General features: G+C 35.8%; 1 protein-coding gene across 2 annotated transcripts; it reads left to right on the plus strand.

Moving 5' to 3' along the window:
- Positions 1 to 408: 408 nt before the first annotated feature.
- On the plus strand, positions 409 to 19,923 carry SLITRK6 (SLIT and NTRK like family member 6). Of its 2 annotated transcripts, XM_009682685.2 has the most exons (3): positions 409 to 603; positions 1,305 to 1,339; positions 15,415 to 19,256. In XM_009682685.2, the coding sequence occupies exon 3, from the start codon at positions 15,430 to 15,432 to the stop codon at positions 17,950 to 17,952; it is 2,523 nt and encodes an 840-aa protein (XP_009680980.2). In that variant the 5' UTR covers positions 409 to 603; positions 1,305 to 1,339; positions 15,415 to 15,429; the 3' UTR covers positions 17,953 to 19,256. The 2 variants fall into 2 exon arrangements, with proteins under 2 accessions (XP_009680980.2, XP_068785335.1); XM_068929234.1 differs by lacking the exons at positions 409 to 603; positions 1,305 to 1,339 and adding an exon at positions 11,399 to 11,943 and having other exon boundaries at positions 15,415 to 19,923.
- Positions 19,924 to 21,404: the final 1,481 nt, after the last annotated feature.

Here is a 21,404-nt window from a genome sequence, read left to right on the forward strand (position 1 = left end):
AGCACCTCTGCAGAGACACCATATGACACTACATGACTTTGAATAAGACTGAATATATGCTAATTAGTTCCTGATCAGATAAAATAATCTAAATTTGAGGATTATTTTAAAGTGATGTACCTTTCATAAAATTCTGACCCCACCAGATGTTAGAATCACAAAGCATTTCAGTAACTGCACCATGAAAATGCCTTTTTGTGAACTGATGAAGTTAACTGACCATAGACCGAGAACTTCAGTTACAATAAAATCTGTTGATTGTGATCCTAGGGTTTTTTGGGGAGAGGTTCTTTTTTTCATTGACTCTCATACTCTTTGGTGTTAAAAAGATAAATTTTCTCATGTTTAGATGGTGTCAGGACGGAACAGATGGTACCTTCTAAGGCTAAGAATGCTATGTTATTCATTAACCACAAGCCAGAGAACTAATGGAAGTCATAGACTAATTCTTTTTCCCCTAGTTTTCTTACGCTACTAGAATGACAAATTAAGAGATATTCTCTGTGAGGATGAATTCAAACACCATGGAAGTTCAGCTGAAGAAAAGTGGCAGTCTTTTTAATCAGCTTTCTTCATCAACTTTTCCTCTTTTTAGAGCAAGAAGTGAGTAATGATTTGCTGCTAGCTTATAGCAACAGCATATGATAACACTTCAGTTCTGGCTCAGGTGAACTGGCAATGGGGAGAGGGAGGGTCAGCAGATCTCAGACACTCCTTGGTCTTCCCAGCCTACTTAGGTAAGTTATTTTGCCCTTCAGAGATCCCAGATCATCTTACTTCTTCTGATATAAGGTGATGAGAAAGACTGCTGTTCTTTTATCCTCTCCTACAGGGAAATAATTCAAGATGCTCTTACAAAATGTATCTATTTGGGTACTTATTTTCAATAGTAAATCATTTTGAACTTAGATGCTTCTTGTGTCAGCTGGTAGATGAGAAATCATGGATTCCAAATATCTCCCAGTAGGACTTGATTCACTGACTACTAACTGAATTCCTTTTGAAGTATGTTAGATATATGCTAAAGCTATATGTGAAAATCTTACAGTGGATGCAGAGTAAACTTTGATGAGGAGAAATTTTCTTATCAATAAATCTTGATACGGAAAGGGATTTCTTTTTTATAATCAAGGAAAAAATCAGATTGTCTCAAATGGCTTAATATATATGGAAAGAGGAAAACTCACACATGATTTTGTGTGATACATAACTGTAGAATCGTGAGTTATCATTTAAAAAAATCTATACATTTTTTCATAAAGGAACGTCCTTGTTATAATATCATTTGTAATGTCTTCTTGCAGCGTCGCATGTCTTTGGAGTTTGCCTGCCATTATAGGTAAGATTTTAAGACCTCATAATGTACTATTTATAGGACAACAGGTATTTATAGGACAACTGCTGTCTCCAGACAGCAGACATTGTCCACATAATCTCCTATTTCTGACTTTACTGCATACAGTTTATAGCTTCAGCACGATCACAATCCAAACTATTTCTCATGAAACACCTGCAAGGAGACTAGAGCAGAGAAACTATAATTTTGCACACTATCCTTTCTTCTTCTCTGACGGAGATAATTCTAGATCTATTTTTCCTCTCTTATAAAATGAGAAAATAATTAGATGATACCTAAAAACAATCAATAGATAACAAGAATATTTTTTCCCTTCAAAAACAGAAATATTTTCAGTGTAAGAGCTATATAGTGCTATCTTTTCTTTGGCAATGATGCAGAAATTATTAATTTTACCCAGGTATACGTTTGGAAAATTTTCCATACATTTTCTCTTTCACTACCTCTTCTTTACGGATGTAAAGTCTATAGGAGATTCCAAGAGATCCCAAATTTTGCTTTTATATTATTGAACTTACAAAAATATTAATAGATTTCCTTTTTTTTTTCTCAAATGAGCCTTTAAAATACTATATGGATCCTGACTAAGGTGTGAAGAAGAGAAATAAAGCTTTTAAAACTGAAAATCATCTGAGAGTTGGCTACAACTCATTTTTACATAGGTGGATGGTAGACTTCTGTGAGATTTAAAGTATTAACCAAAAAGTTTGTCCTGTTTTGGCAAATATATGGTTGTTATTTACAATAAAAAAACCTGCAAGAAATAAAATAATTAGTAGTGCTAAAGCTAGATATTTCATTTTGTAATCAAGACCAAAAATAAGCATTATGGTCACTATGAACTGAAAAATATAGTTCTATCTGAAAGTCTTTACTGTTATTTCAAAAAAACAACTATGACCTGAACACAGAACAAGTAAAGAGAGGGAGAAACCTATTTATATCTATTCAGTCAGGTTACGTTGCACTGCGCAGCACTTGTTGCTGTTCACTGTCCCCATTCATTGCTATTAATTGGACTGAGATGGTTACTACCATCCTGTAAGTGATTTCCACAACCAGCTCCGTCCCCAGTGTCACCCACAATACCAAGCCCTACTACTGACTCGGTAGCTGTCCTGCAATTAATCTCACAGCTGCTCATGGTCTGTGACTCATTGAAGCCCATATGGCTTTGCACAGGTGCCAGTAGAAGATCAGTTGTAGTTTAGGGCCTTTAAGTCAGAAAAAAGAGCGAAAAAATCCCAAAGTCAGAAAAACGAATTTGGAAGCTGCCATTACTAAAAACTTATCTATTAAATCCTAGCTGAAAAAGAGGTTATTTTTACTACAAGGGGTAAAACTTCTTAAGAAGCTTTATACATATGAAAAATACATAGCAGGTAGTGTGCAGGACAATAGATTTTTGGAAGCAGAAATATGCCCATATATTCCTGTCTATGTTTTCTGCAATATGCTGTCTGTTTCTGCCACTGTTACTGAGGAAAGGTATGTACTGATGTGACCACAGCTAATGAGATGCACGCTCTCAGTAAAGAGAGTCACTCCTTTGCCCTATTCTTATCTTCTTCAATAGCAGAAAGAACAGAAAGTTCACTCTTCCTGGCCTACTTTCTGTCTTTTTCTTTACTGGAAGTATTCTCACTGCCATCCTTATTCTTCACCCCTGAGGAAAGTAAATTGAATTTTTCTTTCCTCCTCATAAAGATGATTTTCTTCCCTTGTACGGAGGGGAAATGTCTGATTCTCTTGTACTAATGGTCTCCCTAGCCCCTGTAAGCAACCTCGATTCACAGGACTTGAACCACAAAGGACATTTTAAGTTAAGAGGCACTCTGTTATATTTGAATAAATACTTACTCTCACCTACTGCTCAAAAGTTCATTTTGTCTGCTTTGGCTGACTGCACAGAAACAGAGCAGCAGTCAACATCTGGCTAAATCACGAACAAAAAATAACGCTACAGAAATTTATATAAGCCTGTTCCTATTTGGAAATAAAGCAGAACTTGGCCTAATGAGTATAATGTTAGAGCCAAAGTTGTGCCGTCAAAATTATAAGCAAAGGTATTGATACAGCATGCTGAACTCATCAAAAAATACCTCTTTGTGCTTACAAATACCTGTTTTATGCATCTGAAACATATATATTTTTAAGCAGAGATATGATATTCCTTCCAGAAAAAAAGGCTTAGATATAATTATCTACTTTTTTTCAATAGAGAGAAATCCCTCAATTTGTTAAGCTATATGCTTTACACACTGTCTATTAGATTTTTTCATACTTAGTAGATTTATTTCTACAATGACTAACACAACCCTCACACTTTTAAAAGTTACATTCTAAAAATAAATGACTATTTGAGAATAAAAGCCAAAAATGAAATAGTTGGCAGATATGGGTATGTATGTTCTTCCCACTTTGGCAGAAGGGCTTTTTATTTTTACTGAAGTGGGTCCTAAATCTGATAGATTTAATTCTTTTAATGGGCCCTGTTTGCTCCATGATAATAGTGTAAATGGGAGCAAGGAGTATGACTGCCTGGCAGAACACAGAGCTGAGCAATCATACTCAAGGAAGTAGACACTCATAAGAGTGTCAGTGAACTTAGATACATGGGATACCTGAGTAATGCTTGTCCGTATATTTTCCTTTTTGTATTTTTTTTTTTTTTTGAGTAGTCCAGGGTGGACACTGGAGCAGATCTGTCACCCCTCTCCTAACTGATCTCAGTAGTCGGTTCTATGCAGATGTTTTATTGCTCCTGGGCTTCCCCTTAGACACTAATTCTCCTGCGTTCCTAACTCTTCCATAGTACGATCCACCAGGTGTAGGTGGCTTCACCTACAGTCTCTTGGGAAGTGGAGAAAAGTCAAGATCAGTACAACACTGACTCCAGATCTGCCATTTCCTCAAAGGCCTTTTTTACTCAGCTACTGTGTAAAAGCTGAGCATGTCCACTCTGATCTTAATACCAGGGAGCTTTGTGGTACCTCTGTTAAATGTCAACCTCAGAAAAATTGTTTAGGATAAGATTTATCTCAGCTAATGCATATATCTAAAAATTACTTGTCCAAGTCTAAGCTAAACTCTCAACATACCACTGATGACAGGAAAACAATTGGGACTTCCAGAGTGATTCATCCCAACTGAAGCTTGATATCTTAAGATAGATCAGATGAATAATCTCAGACTTGTCCATGTGTAAAAAGAGGCCCTATAGGTTTACGAACTTGAACTTAACTGATGAACTTTTAGACAGAAAATTAGGTGAGATCAGTCCTGTATTGGGAATGCAGAATGTGGAGGGGAATTTTTCCAGCTGTCAAGATCTAATGCTTTCCTGTATGCTACCTATAACCAGAGATTTGGAAAGTGTTCTTTGTGCTGTGAGCTCACTTACTTCAACCCCTGTATTATTTATTCAAAGCTGGAGCTCAGAACATAGGTCAATGCCTCTGCAGAGAATATGCATTATGAGAAAGAGGTCGAGATCATCTTCAAAGCAGAGCTTAAATATGAATTAATTAGTGCATTAGACTTACGGGGCGTATGAATTTTACTGAACGTGTACATGCCGTCTGCAAGAGCAACTAATTGAATGCTATGGATGTTTTCCTAATCTACTGTTGTTCCACACTCAAATGTCCTCTATTGGGTTTATTCTTTAGGTGTTTTTCCTAGTTACCTAATACAATCTACGTTCCTTGGATTTCTGTGGAACAGTAAAAACATGTAATGGGCAATTAGGTTATGCACAGGCATGCATTATCATGAATAGGCTTAGACATAGTCAGCATGTAGAAACTAATGTGTGTCTAATAAGATATTAATGTGAAATATCAATGCATTATTCATAGCCAAAGGGAAAATAAATTGTTTTATATAGTAGTTTCAATATTTCATGTTTTCTTACTCAGGCTTATTGAAAGAGACTTTCTTTAACAACTGGTGAAAATTATTCAGTGATACCTATCAATAAACTCTTATATGCTCCATGTCATGAAATTGAAAACTGTCAGTGAAAGTTCAGTTAATGTCTTCTACCATTTGCTTTATTGCTGACTAAGAATAGTACCTTTTTAACATGACAAAGTATCATTAAACATATGTAGACTATGCCACATCCTTTATTTTGGCTATCGATCACTGGAAACTCAGTGGTTATTTTTTGTTTGTTTTCCTTGATACTTTATTTTTAATGATATAGTAGTATATCTGCATTTTTGTGTGCTAGCTGTAATCTTTATAATCTATTGACAGATGAATTTATAGTTAGCATCTGGAACTGCGAACATATGAGATTGTAATTGAAGGAAAAAAAGCATCATACGCACATTGCAAACTTGTACAGCATGTGTGTGTGCATTTTTCCACTCTCTCTATCTTAGGAACAGAAGACATGGTAGTTTTCCTTTTAAAAGAATGCGGTACAGCAGCTAAAAATATTCCGCTACTTATTTCAAAGGCTACTTTTCGTCTTTACACAATTTCTGTACCTATAGGTTACATCAATGATTAGCATTTTAAGTGATGTTTTTTCAAGCGTCTTACAAGAGCTAGGCACTGAGCTACTGCCAGACATGAAAGTCAGAAAAACTGAGTATACTTCAAACAGACAATTTGTAACTACATGGTGAGACTAGCTACTTAAAGGTTCTGTGTGGTAACTAATTGGCTGATTGTACTGTATTGCAAATGAAAAGAATAAGCAGAACATAATATACATACATGTACAAGGATTTTTTTAAATTAAGTTTTATTCAAATGTACTTTGAAGGTTATTGACTGGAGGTCCAGAGTAACTAAGAAAGAAAATGCTCCTGGTCCAAAGAGGTTAAAGCTCCAAATAAGTCAAATGAAATTCTGCGATTAACTTCACGCTGGATTTTCTCTTTTAATTGGACAAAAGCTGCCTTACATCATTTTTTTTAAAAAGTTTCTGCTGTAGTTTTTCTAAAACTACAGTGATTTAAGGCCAATGGACACTTATGCTTCTAGATTTGCAAATGTTGCTAAGAAAAGGGAGCACATGTAGATTAATGGAGAGGTTTTAAGGTTGCTAGTATGCTGTATGATGCCAAGCCATGAATCAATTTTGGGGTTTTTTGGGGGGGATTCTTAGGTCATTGGCAAGCAGAATACATTAAAAAAAAAAAAAAAAAGATCATTCACCTTAGGCGTTTTTTCAACTGACAGTCAAATATTGCCAAGCTCATTCAAGTCCATTAGGAAGGTGAAGACGAAGGCGAAGGAGAAGGAGAAGGGAAGGAAAAAGGAACCTGTTACAAAAGGTTGATTCAGAGCAAGAGAGACTTGTTACTTCAACACTATGGACAAAATAGTTTCTTTCAGAATGGATTAGGAGACTAACTTTGATATTAAACTATTCCTACATCATGCAGAAATGGGAGTTCCTTGTGAGTGAGTAAACTAAAGATAATCAAAGACAACATATGAGATCTATTTTACGGATACTAAAGAAGGAAACAGTGTGAATTAAAGAAATATCTGAATAGTATGTAATACATAATACATAATAATAATCTGAATAATACAATTGAATAGGATTACTAAAGAGGTATATCTTATTTTCCCTAGACAAATCAGCTTGGTGTCATCTGTTTAAAAAATAGAGGCTATTTACAGAAACTGTGCCATATTTTATTAAATGACAAAGAAGTTATCATTTAGTAAGTAATTATGATGGTAAAAGAAGTAGGATAAAATAAATTGTTCCGGTTCGCTCTAGCCTCATTTAGAGGCCCATATAACTTTTTATTTTGAAAAATAAAGCATAAAAAAAATCAGCTTCAAGATGCTCTTTTAATATTTTGCCTCTGGGAATGTAATTTTTGCATTATGGTGGTTATCAATGTATATAATATTATACATGTGCATTTGTATGTATATAAGTACGCATATATGGGTCTAAAATCTTTTCGTTATTTAGAATCTGCATTATGATAATGGAGCGTTGTTAATCTGATTGTTGTCTTTACATGACGAAGTTTTAGCTTTTTTTCATAGCAGAGTTTTCAGTGTGGCCTCTCAGTAAGGGTCATGAAAAATGAAAAAAAAATACTTAGACAATATTCACTGGACGTGCATATCTACTCCTCTCTTTTAGAATGAAATCTTCACCTTTGTTTATATAAATGCATTTTGTTCAGTAATTGAAAAAAGCCACAATAAATGATGTGTTCAGAATAGGAAAAGGTTATGAGTTAAGTTCCATCTCAATGAATAAGAAAAATTGCCATGATTCTGCAGGTGAATAGATGTTCAGCTGATTTAAATAAATGGATATCTACCAACACAAATAAACAAAAAAAAAGAACAGTTCTCTTTCTTTATGCTAGTCTTATTTATTTCTTTCCTGTTTACTTGGCTGTGAGGAACCTTCCAGTTCAGGAAGATCCTTCTAGATTTCCTTTGTGATGCGAAAGACAGGTTCTAGATTTGCTTTAAAGTAAACATTGGTAGTTCTAACAATTTTAGCTGCCCTTTTATTTATTTATTTTCATTTTGTGTGTCTGTTTTTGTGCTTTATGTTCTCTGACTCTGCTTAGGTAACTGGTATAGACCTAGCCTTGCTGATTGACTCTCTTTATGGAATTTTCATATATATTATGCAGATAAGAATGTCAGCAGCATCCCAGCGCTTGATACCACTTAATTGTTTCCAAAGACTTTCAGTATGGTATCTCAAGGTCCCAGACCAGTACGTGCGAAAAGTTTGAGGAGATGGTGTTGCAAGAAACAGAGGTGAAGAACCGTTAAAGTGGATTAACAGCTCCTTGCAGGCATGAGAGGAGACATTATTTGGCTCAGATATTGGGTATGGAACCAATAGCTCCTTAAACACATATCAATGAGTGACAAGGAGTTGTGATTAATGGGGGATGCCACTGAAATAGCAAATGCACATTTTTAGTTGAAATGCAGTTATATCAGTGACAGATTTCGCTCTTTCTTATTCCTTCTGTTATTTTTAAACACTAAATTTGCAAATAAATAGGTAGGGTATCATGACTTGCAGAAAAATCCATATTTTGAGGCCTAATCTGTAACTTTTGAGCCTAATTTCATCATTTGGAATTAATTTCCCTTAGATGACAAACACTTTCCAAAGCAATTTAGAGGTGGTACTCATACATTTTGAACGAAAGGATATGAGAAAGCCTTCCATTACTTTTTAGAGACTTCTCTATAGTCTTCAAAGTTTTCCTGCATGGAAGGAATTTATTGCTGAGACTTTCTTCACAGCAGGAAAACAGCAGTTTCCATAAGAGCCTTTCCAGGCATTATCTGGGCATACCAAAATTTACAAACTACATAATTCAGGTTCAGGTGTTTCTTCTGCAATGTATACTGTTACAGAAGCCTTCACGGCTTACTATATAACACAAAATGTAATAAAGCATGATGATACAGATGATATAAAAGGATGATATGAAAGGCCTACACTCTTAACAGCATTTTAATTTCTGTCTCTCTGGGTATTGATAAAAGAGAATATTCACCATCTGGGGCAGAATTCTGTATAATTCAGTGCAGTTAGGCAGTATGGTCAGCTCATTTCTGACATAAAGATATATTTTACTTTATGAAGAAGTAAAGAGGAATGACATGAAAGCTTTAGGCCTTTTGACAAATAAATAAGGCTGACAGTTTTACGTTCTATTAATATAGTTTTTTTTAAAAAAATAAAATTGTTAGAGCAATTGATAAGGTAAATGAGGTAAATGTTTAAAGTGCACCTTTTTTAGGAGGAACATCTCTGTGATTCAAAGCTTTAAAAATATAAAAAGCATTTTTTTCTTTTGTAATGCAGTCATTCTCATCCTCATTCTATTTCTTTAGAAATTTAATTGTATCATTTCAAAATAATCTTAAAGATGCAAAGTAATAGGCAAAATTAATGAAGGCCCAAAACTGCCTGTCTGGTCAGATAGCTGTGTTTGCATCAAAGCACACATTTGTCAATGGATTACAGTTGTCAATGGACTTTTGTATGAAAACAGAAGACCACTCTCATAGATATGATCTTGAAGAACACAGTCTGTTTGATGCTTGTTTTGATTATCAGATAAAAGGCGGAGTGGAATAGTTACACTTCACTATAACTAATATACTTTTAGGCTACAAATTCCGTGTCAGTTTAAGACTCTCCATCTTGATGCATTTGCGGAGTTAGATTTGTTATAATAACCTACTTAATGATTCTTAAAATTCTTTGTGGAAAAACAGTCAATAGCCATACTGTTATAAACTTGGTAAATGTACAGTTTGTGGAATGACATGTATTATCTATAACCTTTCTCACTGTTTTTTAATTATGTATGGCTAGAAATGCTCTCCTATTTTTAATAGTTAATTTCTAGGAACATTTTTGTGGTCAAGTTTTACCCTTGTGAATGTTAACTGAAAAGGAAAGAGTAAAGCTGTTTTCATTTTGGATATGAATATCTGTACATACAGATACTTCTCCATCTTAGTCAACCACAAAATAAAGTGTAAGTACATGTAAAATATCCAGGAAAAATTAGGAACAGCCTGATTTACAATTCAAAAATTTCAAAATGAATAAAGAAGATGACATATTTGACCTGTCACAAGTAGCTGAGACTCTCTAAGCCTAAATAGTAAAACTTCTGCAATCAAGACAGAGTTGTAAAGTTCATTAAAAGTAGCAAAATATAATTAAATAAGTGACGCATTGAAATGAATGGAGATCAGATTATTGTTGTTCTGAAAAAAAAAGTAGAGATTACTTGCTTAGGAATATTTTATCTGTTCAAAATGAGCTACTAGAGGACTCATTATAATAAGCCTAAACACACATATATGTGTCTGTGTATGCATGCCGGTATATGTATGTATAGGTATATATATGTAGACAGGTATATACACAGATTTTGGTAGCCTTCATCACATGGAATAATACATCACCATACCCCTTCTAAGATCAGTGAGGCCACCTGGAGAAATGTCAGCACAAAACTAGTTATAAGAATATGATTGCTATTGAGACTGTAATAAACAGTCCTTATCCTAATCAAAGACACAATAAGAAGAAAGAGCAGAAATGACATGATATGTAGGATAAATGTGCCTCAGCACCAGGTCTGCTGTTGCTCAGCAGAAGAGTTGTTTGCTGATCTTTGGCAGTGGGAGGAACAAGGAAGTAGCATTTGCAGCATATAAAACCAGCCTAAGCGGTGCAGGAGGGAGTAAGAAAATGTGCCTTGGATGACAGAAAAATTGTGCTGGGAGTCCTATTGTATCTACCAATTACTTGTCTATGACCACAAAATAACTAGTAGTACTTTACACATAATACATGTCTTTCTTTAAGAATACCTCCCCCCAACAGGCCCCCTTTTATCAAAGCAACATTTCATGCAAACAGAATATAATCTCACATGAATGGATACCAACACACTATGCTAACATCTGTAAAACAGACAATTAGATTCAATTCAGTTCTCTTCCTAGAGAACAAGATGGGAAATTTTGAAAAGGACTGACTGCAGTCTTTGTATGAGCATAAACACACATATTCCACGTTTTATTTTGTTTCAGAACGGAAACATATAAAACAACCATACAGACACAGTCATCCCATCTCCAGTCACATTGAATGGACTGGACCGACAGCTGTACTCCCTTGTTTATACATTCAAATAATCCTGCATTTCATTGTGAAACACATATTTTCCAGAGGATAAGGTTTCCCTTGTAGTGTCTTTTGTGGAGTGTTTTTGGGCTTGACTGTTTTCAGGTTTTAAAGCAAGCAGTGTTAGATCTGCCTAACAGAACAAGCTGCAAAAACTGCAGTAGATGTTTACTGTTTTGCAAAATCAGCCGTTAATAATTTTAAACAATTTTCAAGACATTTAGCTGAATTTTACTTTCTGAGGTTCAGTTAGATAAAAGAAAAAGGAGGTGAGACAAATTGCAGGAGGAGGAGGAGCTGATCTGTCTCAAGGTGGAGCTGTATCTTGTATTAAATGACACTGGCAGATTAAAGCTCTCAGATGGGGAAGGGCTTAAAGGCTGAGTCAAAAGCCAAGAAGTCTCTTTATTTACGCCTACCTCCCAGCCCCTGGCAATCTGACTAATAACAAACCGAGCTAACAAGAAAGACTAGAAAGAGCAGAGAGAACGTAGAAGCAGCTTGGATCTAAAAATCTAACAAACCAAGAGTGATCAAGTCAAGCTCTGCTGACCATCTTGTTTGTTTACTAAATCCAAATTGCTTGCAAACAGTTAACTATATTACAGAAAAGTCAGCATAGCTGTGAAGTATGCTGTGAATTTTAATTGAGGAAAAAGGACAACTGCTTTACAGGATGGTCTAATGTGCACCCTGCCTGGAAGATTTTTTCAGTTGAATGCTCTGTACTTTGTCTTCTGAACAAGGATTTTAACTTTATGGAATTGTAGTTTTCCCAGAGCTGGCAGCAAAGTGAAACTCAGAAGAAAGTGTGCGTTTTTCATAGGGGAAAACTAAATTGCTTTCAAACAGCTGCTCTAACTGTGCATTAGGGATCCCTTCAGGGAGTGTTACTGCTGTACAGGTAAGAAAGATTCCGGTTAGTTAATTAGAGTCTGAGAAATTCATTTCTCAGTACTGGTTTATTTTATTTTTCTGCGTGACTTTGTATAACTTTTCTGTTACATGATGGCAGTTTATACTGTATTTCAAACAGTCTGCCAGGTGCAATTTATTCAGTCTGCCAACAGTATAGCTGCATAGTAGAATGTGTGTGTTAAGGAAATGCTGATTTGAGATGATTGCTGAGGGGGGAGGAGTGGGTGTTTGTTTTTATTTTCTGACATGCAAGTATGGCTTTAAACACATCATCTGACTGTGATTTCCTCCAGAATTTGACAGACAATCTTGAAGGCTTTTAGAAATGACCAGTTCCTACAGGGGGCTTTGAAATTCTTTACCTCTTCTTCTTCTTCTTTTCCTTTTTTTTAATGTAGTTGAATGAGAAACTGATGTACAATGAAAAGCTATTTCAATATTTGAAAAACATGTATTGATTTTTCACTTCTCAAGCATGTGATGCCTTTGCCATAAGGTGAATACTTCTGAAAGTGTTGACATTCGTCTGGTTGAAAGGACTGTGACATGTTTTAGAATTTATGCTGCAAAAAGCTCAGTTAATGTAAGCAGTCAGTAATAACTTATATGACGGCAGATAAAAGCAACAAACTTAAGTCACCGTGTAGAATTTCCTGAGAAAACTCACCACATGAAACAGAAGTAAGGTCAGCCCTGCCAAGTCTTTTCTTCTTCTTATTTCTTCTTATTATTATGAATTCTTTCAGTTACATGCCGATCATCTGTTAATTCAAAGTAGTTCTCATTTCACAGCTGTAGCCCACCGAGACCTTTACTACATATTTCTGAGTGTACAGACCAAAGATGGAGGGAAAAAAAGAATACAGCTCTCCTATCAGTGAGCTCTGTGTAGAAGTGCCAAGCATGCGTGTGTGTGTGTGTGCGCGCGTGTGTGTGTGAGAGAGAGAGAGAGAGAGAGTTCTAACAGTGTTGCCCACAGAAGTATGATGGTGATTAAAATGGGAATGTTTCCCAATTGGTTACAAATGTTTCTGCTTTCATGTCTGAGAGGAGGGCTTTCATTTTTATAAACAAATTTTTCAATATGCACTAGAATGCAACATGCTTTTCAGATTATTATTTTTTTTTTTTTTTGGTCCTTTAATTTTGCTTAGGGCCTTTTTTAAGTTTAGTTTGAATTTGATGCAGATTTAAGCTGGAATTCTAATGGAGAAAAAGGGTATAAAAATGAAATCTAATTAGCCATATGGTAGGTGTGAAGCTGGCATCTATGTCAAGAGTCTGCATTTTTCACCTTAGGTCACTGGAAAGGATATTGATGCATATAAAGCATGAATAAATATCTAGCTTATTATGCTTCTTGCTTTATTCTGAATACTTAATGCCTTGGCATGTTGTGTCTCATCCAATATTTCTGGGATTAAAATTTAAGAGACTATATACATTAAATACAGGCAGCTGTTGTTCAAGAACTATGGTACAACACAAGAAAATTTTCTCACACTATGAATAGCACTTGCCACCTCTAAACTGATACATCTATTCCCAGTTATCACACATGGTAAAAGGTACAATTCATTACACACATAATTGTTGGATTTCACGTGTGCATATGTGTGTGTTTGTGTGTAACACTCATATCAGAGCATTTAAGTGCTTATATGTACAAATCCTTGCAACCCCCTTTGTGAGGGAAGCCTTGAGAAGCCTTGCTAGTAAAAGTAACAGAAGTGCCTGATGAGTAAAATAAGTATTGATGAGAGGCCAGAACATATGACCATACTGTAAGAACGTTCATGCATTGAATTGCATAAGCTCTTATAAAGGGTTCTCACCCCTCAGAAATTAACACATCGCCGGGTTAATTGTGTGGTGACATTCTGTACTCCATGTTTCAACTGCTTGCTTTGAAAGATCAAGTGCTCTTTCTTAGACGGATCCCTCAAGAAACCTGATTTGTTCAGCCGTAGAATAAATAGCGGATCCAAAAACTTCATATGTTTTCACTGATCCATTTCATTATAAGAGTTTTTTCTTCTAGCAAATGTGGAAATATTTATTTTAATAATAGAGATTTCACACAGAGATTTCGCTTCATCTCATGTATCACAAAATATCTTGTTCTAGCTAATTAGACAGTTTTTATAGAAAGAAATATAGAATCTTCAGATAAACAGTGAAACATAACTATTTTCAAATGAATGACAACAAATATTTGACTTAAACATGTAAATTATGCTTGTTACTTCATAGTTGTACAGTTATGATGTCTTTCTCAGGCAGTTTGAGACCAAATGGCTTGAAAGCTGATAATTTGTTACGCAGCATACACAGGATAGTGTTGGTAATTTTTAACTGGCAAGGCAAGGTTAATTCTTTGTATGTTTTGGAATGTTTCTGGTAATTAATAGTTATAATAATTGAAAGGAATCTAACGATTCTTGTTCGAAAACCCATTTGTCCTCTGCCTACCTGTTTCTTCTGATATGTACTGCATTGCCAATTCTCTCTTCTTTTTTCTCTTGGTAAACTGTGTACACAGTTACAGTGTACACAGAGACTATGTTACAGCTTGACTGTGTTAACCCATGAATGATTTTGCTGGTCTTGCCAGTGCTATCTCTTTATATCTTTTTTTAAATCATTTTTAAATTAATTTTATATGTATATTGCATACAAACACGTTACTCCACTGCAGAGGAGTGTGTGACATTTCCGCTTTCCCGCATACCCAAAATATACCATATAAATTAAAATTTAAATAAAGGGAAAACACTAATGCATCTACCTCCTTTTCAGCTTGAAGGTAAAAGGACAGTAGAGACGATACCTCTTGATTTACAAGCATACCGTTGAACTAAAGGAAAGATTCCCTCTACACTACCTGAAGAAACTTTTGTTCAAAACGTATTGTTAAACCAAACCAAATCTTTCTTCTTCTGCTTAGTAGCTGCACAATGTTAAGTTGAGCCTAGGAAAGGACCCCTAAAATTTGCAGTGCTACATGGTGATAAAAAAGTGATAATCTAAAATATTATGTTATCCTTGGTATAAGCGGCTTGGGGCAGTAACTTATTAACCTCTATCTACTGGCAAAACATTACATATGGTATATAAATAAAGATAATATATTCCCAGGTATTTCTTATTTTGGTGTAGCAGCATGGTGTAGAAGTATTGAAGCATTCCTCCCTTTGTCTATGTTGCTTGATTCAATAGCTTAAACTAAATATATTTTCTCTTCTTAGAGAATCGTTCAAAGGTTTTGCAGGATATAACATTGTTTCACAAGCTAGGACAGCTCAATTGCAAGTACTAGAAATGTCTGTTACTTTCTCTCCTGCTCCCCCAAATGAAAATATGACCCTGTTCCTTTTTTTTCTTTTTTCCTTTTTTTTCCCTTCTCTCTCTCTCTCTCTCTTTCTCTCTTTTTTTTTTTTTTCTTTTTCTTTTCCAGAATCTGCTGGGCAAGATGAAGCTCTTGGTTTTTGTGTTATGTTCAGTTCTGGTTGCATCTGACCATTTCCAGTCACAGCCTTCTTTTTCTTCAACCAGAGGATCTTGTCAGAGTTTGTGTTCCTGCGAAGAAAAGGATGATACCATGATTATAAACTGTGAAGAAAAAGGCATTAAGATGATATCAGAAATAAATGTCCCACCATCACGGCCTTTTCATCTTAATCTATTAAATAATGGCTTGACTATGTTATGTGTGAATGATTTTGCTGGCCTTGCCAATGCCATCTCTCTACATCTTGGATTTAATAATATTGCAGATATTGAGCCTGGGGCTTTTAATGGTCTCAGCCTTCTTAAGCAACTTCATATAAATCATAATTCTTTAGAAATACTTAAAGAAGATACATTTAATGGGTTGGAAAATCTAGAGTTTCTTCAAGCAGACAACAATTTCATCACAGTGATTGAAGCAAGTGCCTTTAGCAAGCTCAACAGGCTCAAAGTGCTTATTTTGAATGATAACGCGATTGAATATCTTCCTCCTAACATATTTCGTTTTGTGCCATTGACCCATTTAGATCTTCGTGGAAACCAGTTACAGACACTGCCATACGTTGGCTTTCTAGAACACATTGGTAGAATATTAGATCTTCAGTTGGAAGACAATAAATGGGCTTGTAACTGTGATTTGCTGCAGCTGAAGATATGGCTAGAAAACATGCCTCCTCAGTCAATAATAGGTGATGTCGTGTGCAACAGTCCTCCAGTTATCAAAGGCAGCATCTTAAGCCGGCTGAAAAAAGAATCACTTTGTCCCACTCATCCTGTCAATGAACTTGAAGATCCTTCAGGTTCACTGCCCTTGGTTGTAACCACCTCTATCAGTGAGAGTCACCTATCCACTAAGGTGATTCCTATCCTGAAAGCTCCTACTAAAGAGCCAAGTTTTGTACTTCACGCTTCAAAGCCAACTACTCCGTTTCCAGGAATCTATTGTCCCGTCCCCTGTCACTGTAGCAGCCATACACTCTCAGGAGTTCTCATGCACTGCCAGGAGCGAAATATCGAAAGCTTGTCTGACTTAGGACCTCCACCTCCAAATCCTAAAAAGCTTATTCTAGCTGGAAACATTATTCAGACATTACTGAAATCAGATCTTGTGGACTATGCCAGCTTGGAAATGCTTCACCTGGGGAACAATCGTATTGAAATCCTTGAAGAAGGATCCTTTATGAATCTGACTAGACTGCAGAAATTATATCTCAACGGCAATCATCTTACAAAGCTAAGTCAGAATCTCTTCCTTGGTCTTCAGCACCTTGAGTACTTGTACCTTGAATATAATGCCATCAAAGAAGTCTTGCCAGGGACATTTAATGCAATGCCAAAACTTAAGGTTCTCTACTTAAATAACAATCTTTTACAGACTTTACCACCCCATATCTTTTCGGGGGTCCCACTTGCCAGATTAAATCTAAAAACAAATCAGTTTGCTTATTTGCCTGTAAGTAATGTCTTGGATGAACTGGATATGCTGGTACAAATTGAACTTGAAGATAACCCCTGGGACTGTACTTGTGATTCAGTTGGGCTGCAAAAATGGATACAAAAGCTGAGTAAGAATACAATGATGGGTGACATTTTTTGTAAATCTCCAGGACATCTAGCAAAAAAAGAACTGAAATCCCTGAATAGTGATGTCTTGTGTCCAGGCTTAATAAACAGCCCTTCACTACCAACTCATGCCAGCTTTGTAGTTGTGACAACTTCTTCTACTACAACCACCGCTGCAGACACCATCCTGAGGTCCCTTACAGATGCTGTTCCACTTTCTGTTCTAATCCTAGGACTCCTAATCGTGTTTATAACTATTGTATTTTGTGCAGCAGGAATAGTTGTTCTTGTTCTGCATCGGCGGCGAAGATGCAAAAAGAAACAAGCAGATGAACAAATGAGGGATAGTAGCCCAGTTCACCTTCAGTACAGTATGTATGGGCATAAGACAACACATCACACAACGGAGCGCCCAGCAGCAACTCTCTATGAGCAGCGTATGGTTACTCCTATGGTTCAGGTCTATCGAAGCCCATCCTTCAGCCCCAAGCACGCTGAGCAACAGGAGGAGGGAAATGACAAGGAAGACAATGATTCCAAACATCTCCGCAGAAGTCTCCTGGAAAGAGAGAACAGTTCACCTCTTACAGGTTCAAATGTCAAATATAAGGCTACAGATCAATCAGCTGAATTTCTGTCATTTCAGGATGCCAGCTCTCTGTACAGAAACATTCTTGAAAAAGAGAGAGAACTGCAGCAACTAGGCATCACAGAGTATCTAAGGAAAAATATCGTCCAGCTCCAGCCTGATATGGAGGTTCATTATCCTAGAAGACATGAGGAGCTGCAGTTAATGGAGACACTAATGTACTCCAGACCGAGAAAGGTTTTCCTAGAACAGACTAAAAATGAGTATTTTGAACTCAAAGCTAACTTACATGCTGAGCCTGACTACCTGGAAGTCTTGGAGCAGCAAACATGAAGCAAACATACAGTGGGCTGGGGCTGATTTTCTGTATTTCTGTTTTAAGTTGGAACCATTGTAAATAAAAGTGCCTTATAATAACACATCAACAGTCAGAACTTAAGCACAGCAGTAATCCTAGCAAAAAAAAACTCAGGGATCACTGTGGGAAGCCATGGGGATGTTTGCAGGAAATGTCTCACCCCAAATTAAACAAGAACTCTGTGTGATTGAACTGTGAGAGGAAGATTGCTTACTGCAATATTGCAATATTCCTCTAGATTTTTTTAAAGGTGTGTATGGCACTCTCTGTTCTGTGCCTGATCTACGGCAAAATATTTGTTAACTGTACCCTTTCTTTTTCCTTCAGTTTAATTGGATTATTTTAAAAACAAAACAAAACAAACCTGTATTTGTAGTTTTAACGCTGGAATGTATTGGCTAGGTATTAGTACATGCACTACATACAAAAACATTGTCTACAACCACGCCTAACATACTATAATAATAAATATGAAAGGAATTGAAACTTTGTCATACTAAATGACAGTTAAAAACAAAAGGAAAAGATATTGGCGTATGCACCCAGAGCCTGCAAATATTTAAGTATCTTACACGGAACTTTATCACGTGTATTCTGTATCGGTATGTGGAAGGAAAAATATATAACTATGTTTACCCAACAGCAAAGAAAAAGCAAGCCTTCTGCTATTCCTCCTCTCTAATAGCTTTACCTAAGTTTGGACAATCTTCTCTTATGCTGCTGCTATAAAATATTGTGCATCACTGGTATTTCAATTCATAATTCTGGGCAATTTGAAAAGCTACTGAGAATCAGCTGTAAATATGTTACTGTGTTTAATGAGTTTGATTTTTATATATCTGTCTATATATATGAATAACTTCTGTGCCGGCTTTAAATATTCTTGGAATAATTGAATTTGCTGTGGCTAAAAATTTCCAGGTGCAAAAGCAGCTTCCTCCCCATCCAACCAAAAAGCAAGCCCCAAATAGTATAACTACAACAAAACACACATGCAAAGAGCAGTAACAGTATGTAGTTTTTGTTTGTACAAAAATATGCTATATTTTCCAGAAATTAGAAGGAAATAAAGTGTTGCTGGAAAAATAGGTAAAAAGGTAGAATACTGCAGGTTTATTTTTGCAATGAAATCTAGGTAGATTTATATTAAGTATTTATTCTGTATAATTTTGTATTTTTTTTTCCAACTTGCAAGAAAAAAAGCTTATTCTTGGCTGCCTTTCAGGAAAATCAAGGAACTGCTCTCTATCAATGAAAACTGAATAAAGTTTTTTTTTTAAACGTCTTTATCTTAGAGGTTACTTTTTAAAAAAGAAGGCAGCCAGTCCTGCATGCACAAGTTTAGAACTATTTGGGAATTAAATACAAGGGTGTTCACTTTTGTCATGTGGACAGAAGCATCTTGTTCAGTGTGCAGTAAGGCCATTCAATTTCTGTGCATGACTGACACAGTGCCAAAACACAAATTTTGACCTGCATTTATTTTCCTCTGAGCAAATCTTTTGTAAACTGACTATGCATGAAGAACTTTTTTTTCTAATTTCTATTTGTAGAGCTAAAGATCAGCTTAGTTACTACATTTCTATGTATGTGTGCTAAACTTAGCGTTGAAGTCTTGATAAATTCAAAGTAAAAAGACATACTCTTTCGTTCAGCTTACTGCTGATGTCTTACCTATTTGTATATACAAATGTTCTCCATATTCTTTGTGTATATTTCTGAGAGAAATTTTTCTTGTACTACAAATGAAAGTCAGATTCTCAGTTCTTTCAAATTTGCGTAGAGATACTGACTTTGATGGTGCTATCCCAATTTCTGTAATCTGAGGATCTGATCACGTGCTGTCTCTGTTAACAAATCAACTTCCTTATTAGTGTTTTGTAGATATCATCACCTCGCTATGGCAGTCAAACTTGTTGGCTTCCAAGAATTAAATTTCAGTAACTGGAGAATAAGTACTCTTTCCTCTTTCTACAATTGCAAATAACTTAGTTTAGAAAACCTAGGTATATAGGAGGATTAAGATCAGTAAAGCCAGGTACCATGTATTTGTTTCCTTGCTATCTTTATTCCTAACAATAATACTAAGAATTACCAGTGCAGATCAGAGTGACATAAAGGAGAGAATGCTACTTTAACAGCTTAGGTATCTAGTGCTATTTTAGAAGTCCTTAAATATTCAAGACATCTGAATGAATTTGACGTCGTAGAACATGGAAACCCATTCCTCAGTCTGGAAGAGCCACTGGAGCACAGGTGGGATAGCTTAGAGCATTAAAATGACACCAGATGCCTGTGTTTATGCAATTAAATCCCACTCAGAGAATATCTAAGTAACTTTATTATTTCAAATAATTAAGGTTCAATGAAAATTAATTCATTTAATATAAATGTTATTTAAAAGCTTTGCATTTTGAATCAGACTTTAGAATATTGTTCTTTTTAGTCTTTTCAAAGATCCGAAATTGGTGTAGGAAAAAAAATGTCCATGGTACATGATGACAGGGTTTAGTATTTCATTGTCTTTCATTCAAGTACTCATTTACATTAGTAAGAAATGGGTGTAAAAAAAAAAAAATCCTGCAATTGCCAAGATCCAGGGAAACGATGATTCAGGCCCTCAGGCTTGGGTTTAAGAGAAATAGTTTCAGACTGAAGACAATTGCCACATGCACAGATGTCACTTTGCTTAGCTGCTAACAGTTACTTGGCAGAACATTGAGGACAACTGTGCTGCAAAACATTCTTCATTGCAGTCTCAAAGTATCAGAAAAAAGAACGAGCTAAATTCATGTCAAAGCAATTCAATTATACAGCTGCATCAGAGCATCACTCAGCATAAGGAAAGAGAGCTTTAGCTTTTAGCTTTCCCTCAACACTGGGATTCACATCATTCATTATATCAGGGCAACTCTACTTTATGGTAGGCTGTAACACCACAAGTGGTTTTGCAGCATCCAGGAATCACTATAACGCGACACGTGTCATCCACTTTCTATCATCTGTCCCTGTTGGACTCCTGTACAGTGAATGTTAGTTTGATGAGGAGCAAGGGGTCTGCCTACAGCCTTATAACATTCTCAGTTAGAGATTTTTCAGTTTAAAGGAAACTTTTTATTGCCAGAACAAAAAGGGATAAGACCTTGAGCTTGTATGTTTATTCTTCAGTTGAAGATGTATCTATATCTGCTGTTTAAAATAAAATAATGAAATAAGGAAGGTATCATATAGGAAGAAAGAAGGATGATATATCTGTGCCTGGAAGTTCCTTGGAACATTTCCATTATAACAATTAAAAAGGTGTCCTTAAATTTGTTATTGGCATTTGCCAGTAGTTGCCAGTTGGCAGGGGTCTTACGAAAATTATTTGTTAAGGCTGTGCTCTCCCCCCACCCCTCCAATAACAGGCACAGTTAAATGCTTTCCA

Source organism: Struthio camelus, chromosome 1, assembly GCF_040807025.1.
Source record: "Struthio camelus isolate bStrCam1 chromosome 1, bStrCam1.hap1, whole genome shotgun sequence".
Taxonomy (NCBI): domain Eukaryota; kingdom Metazoa; phylum Chordata; class Aves; order Struthioniformes; family Struthionidae; genus Struthio; species Struthio camelus.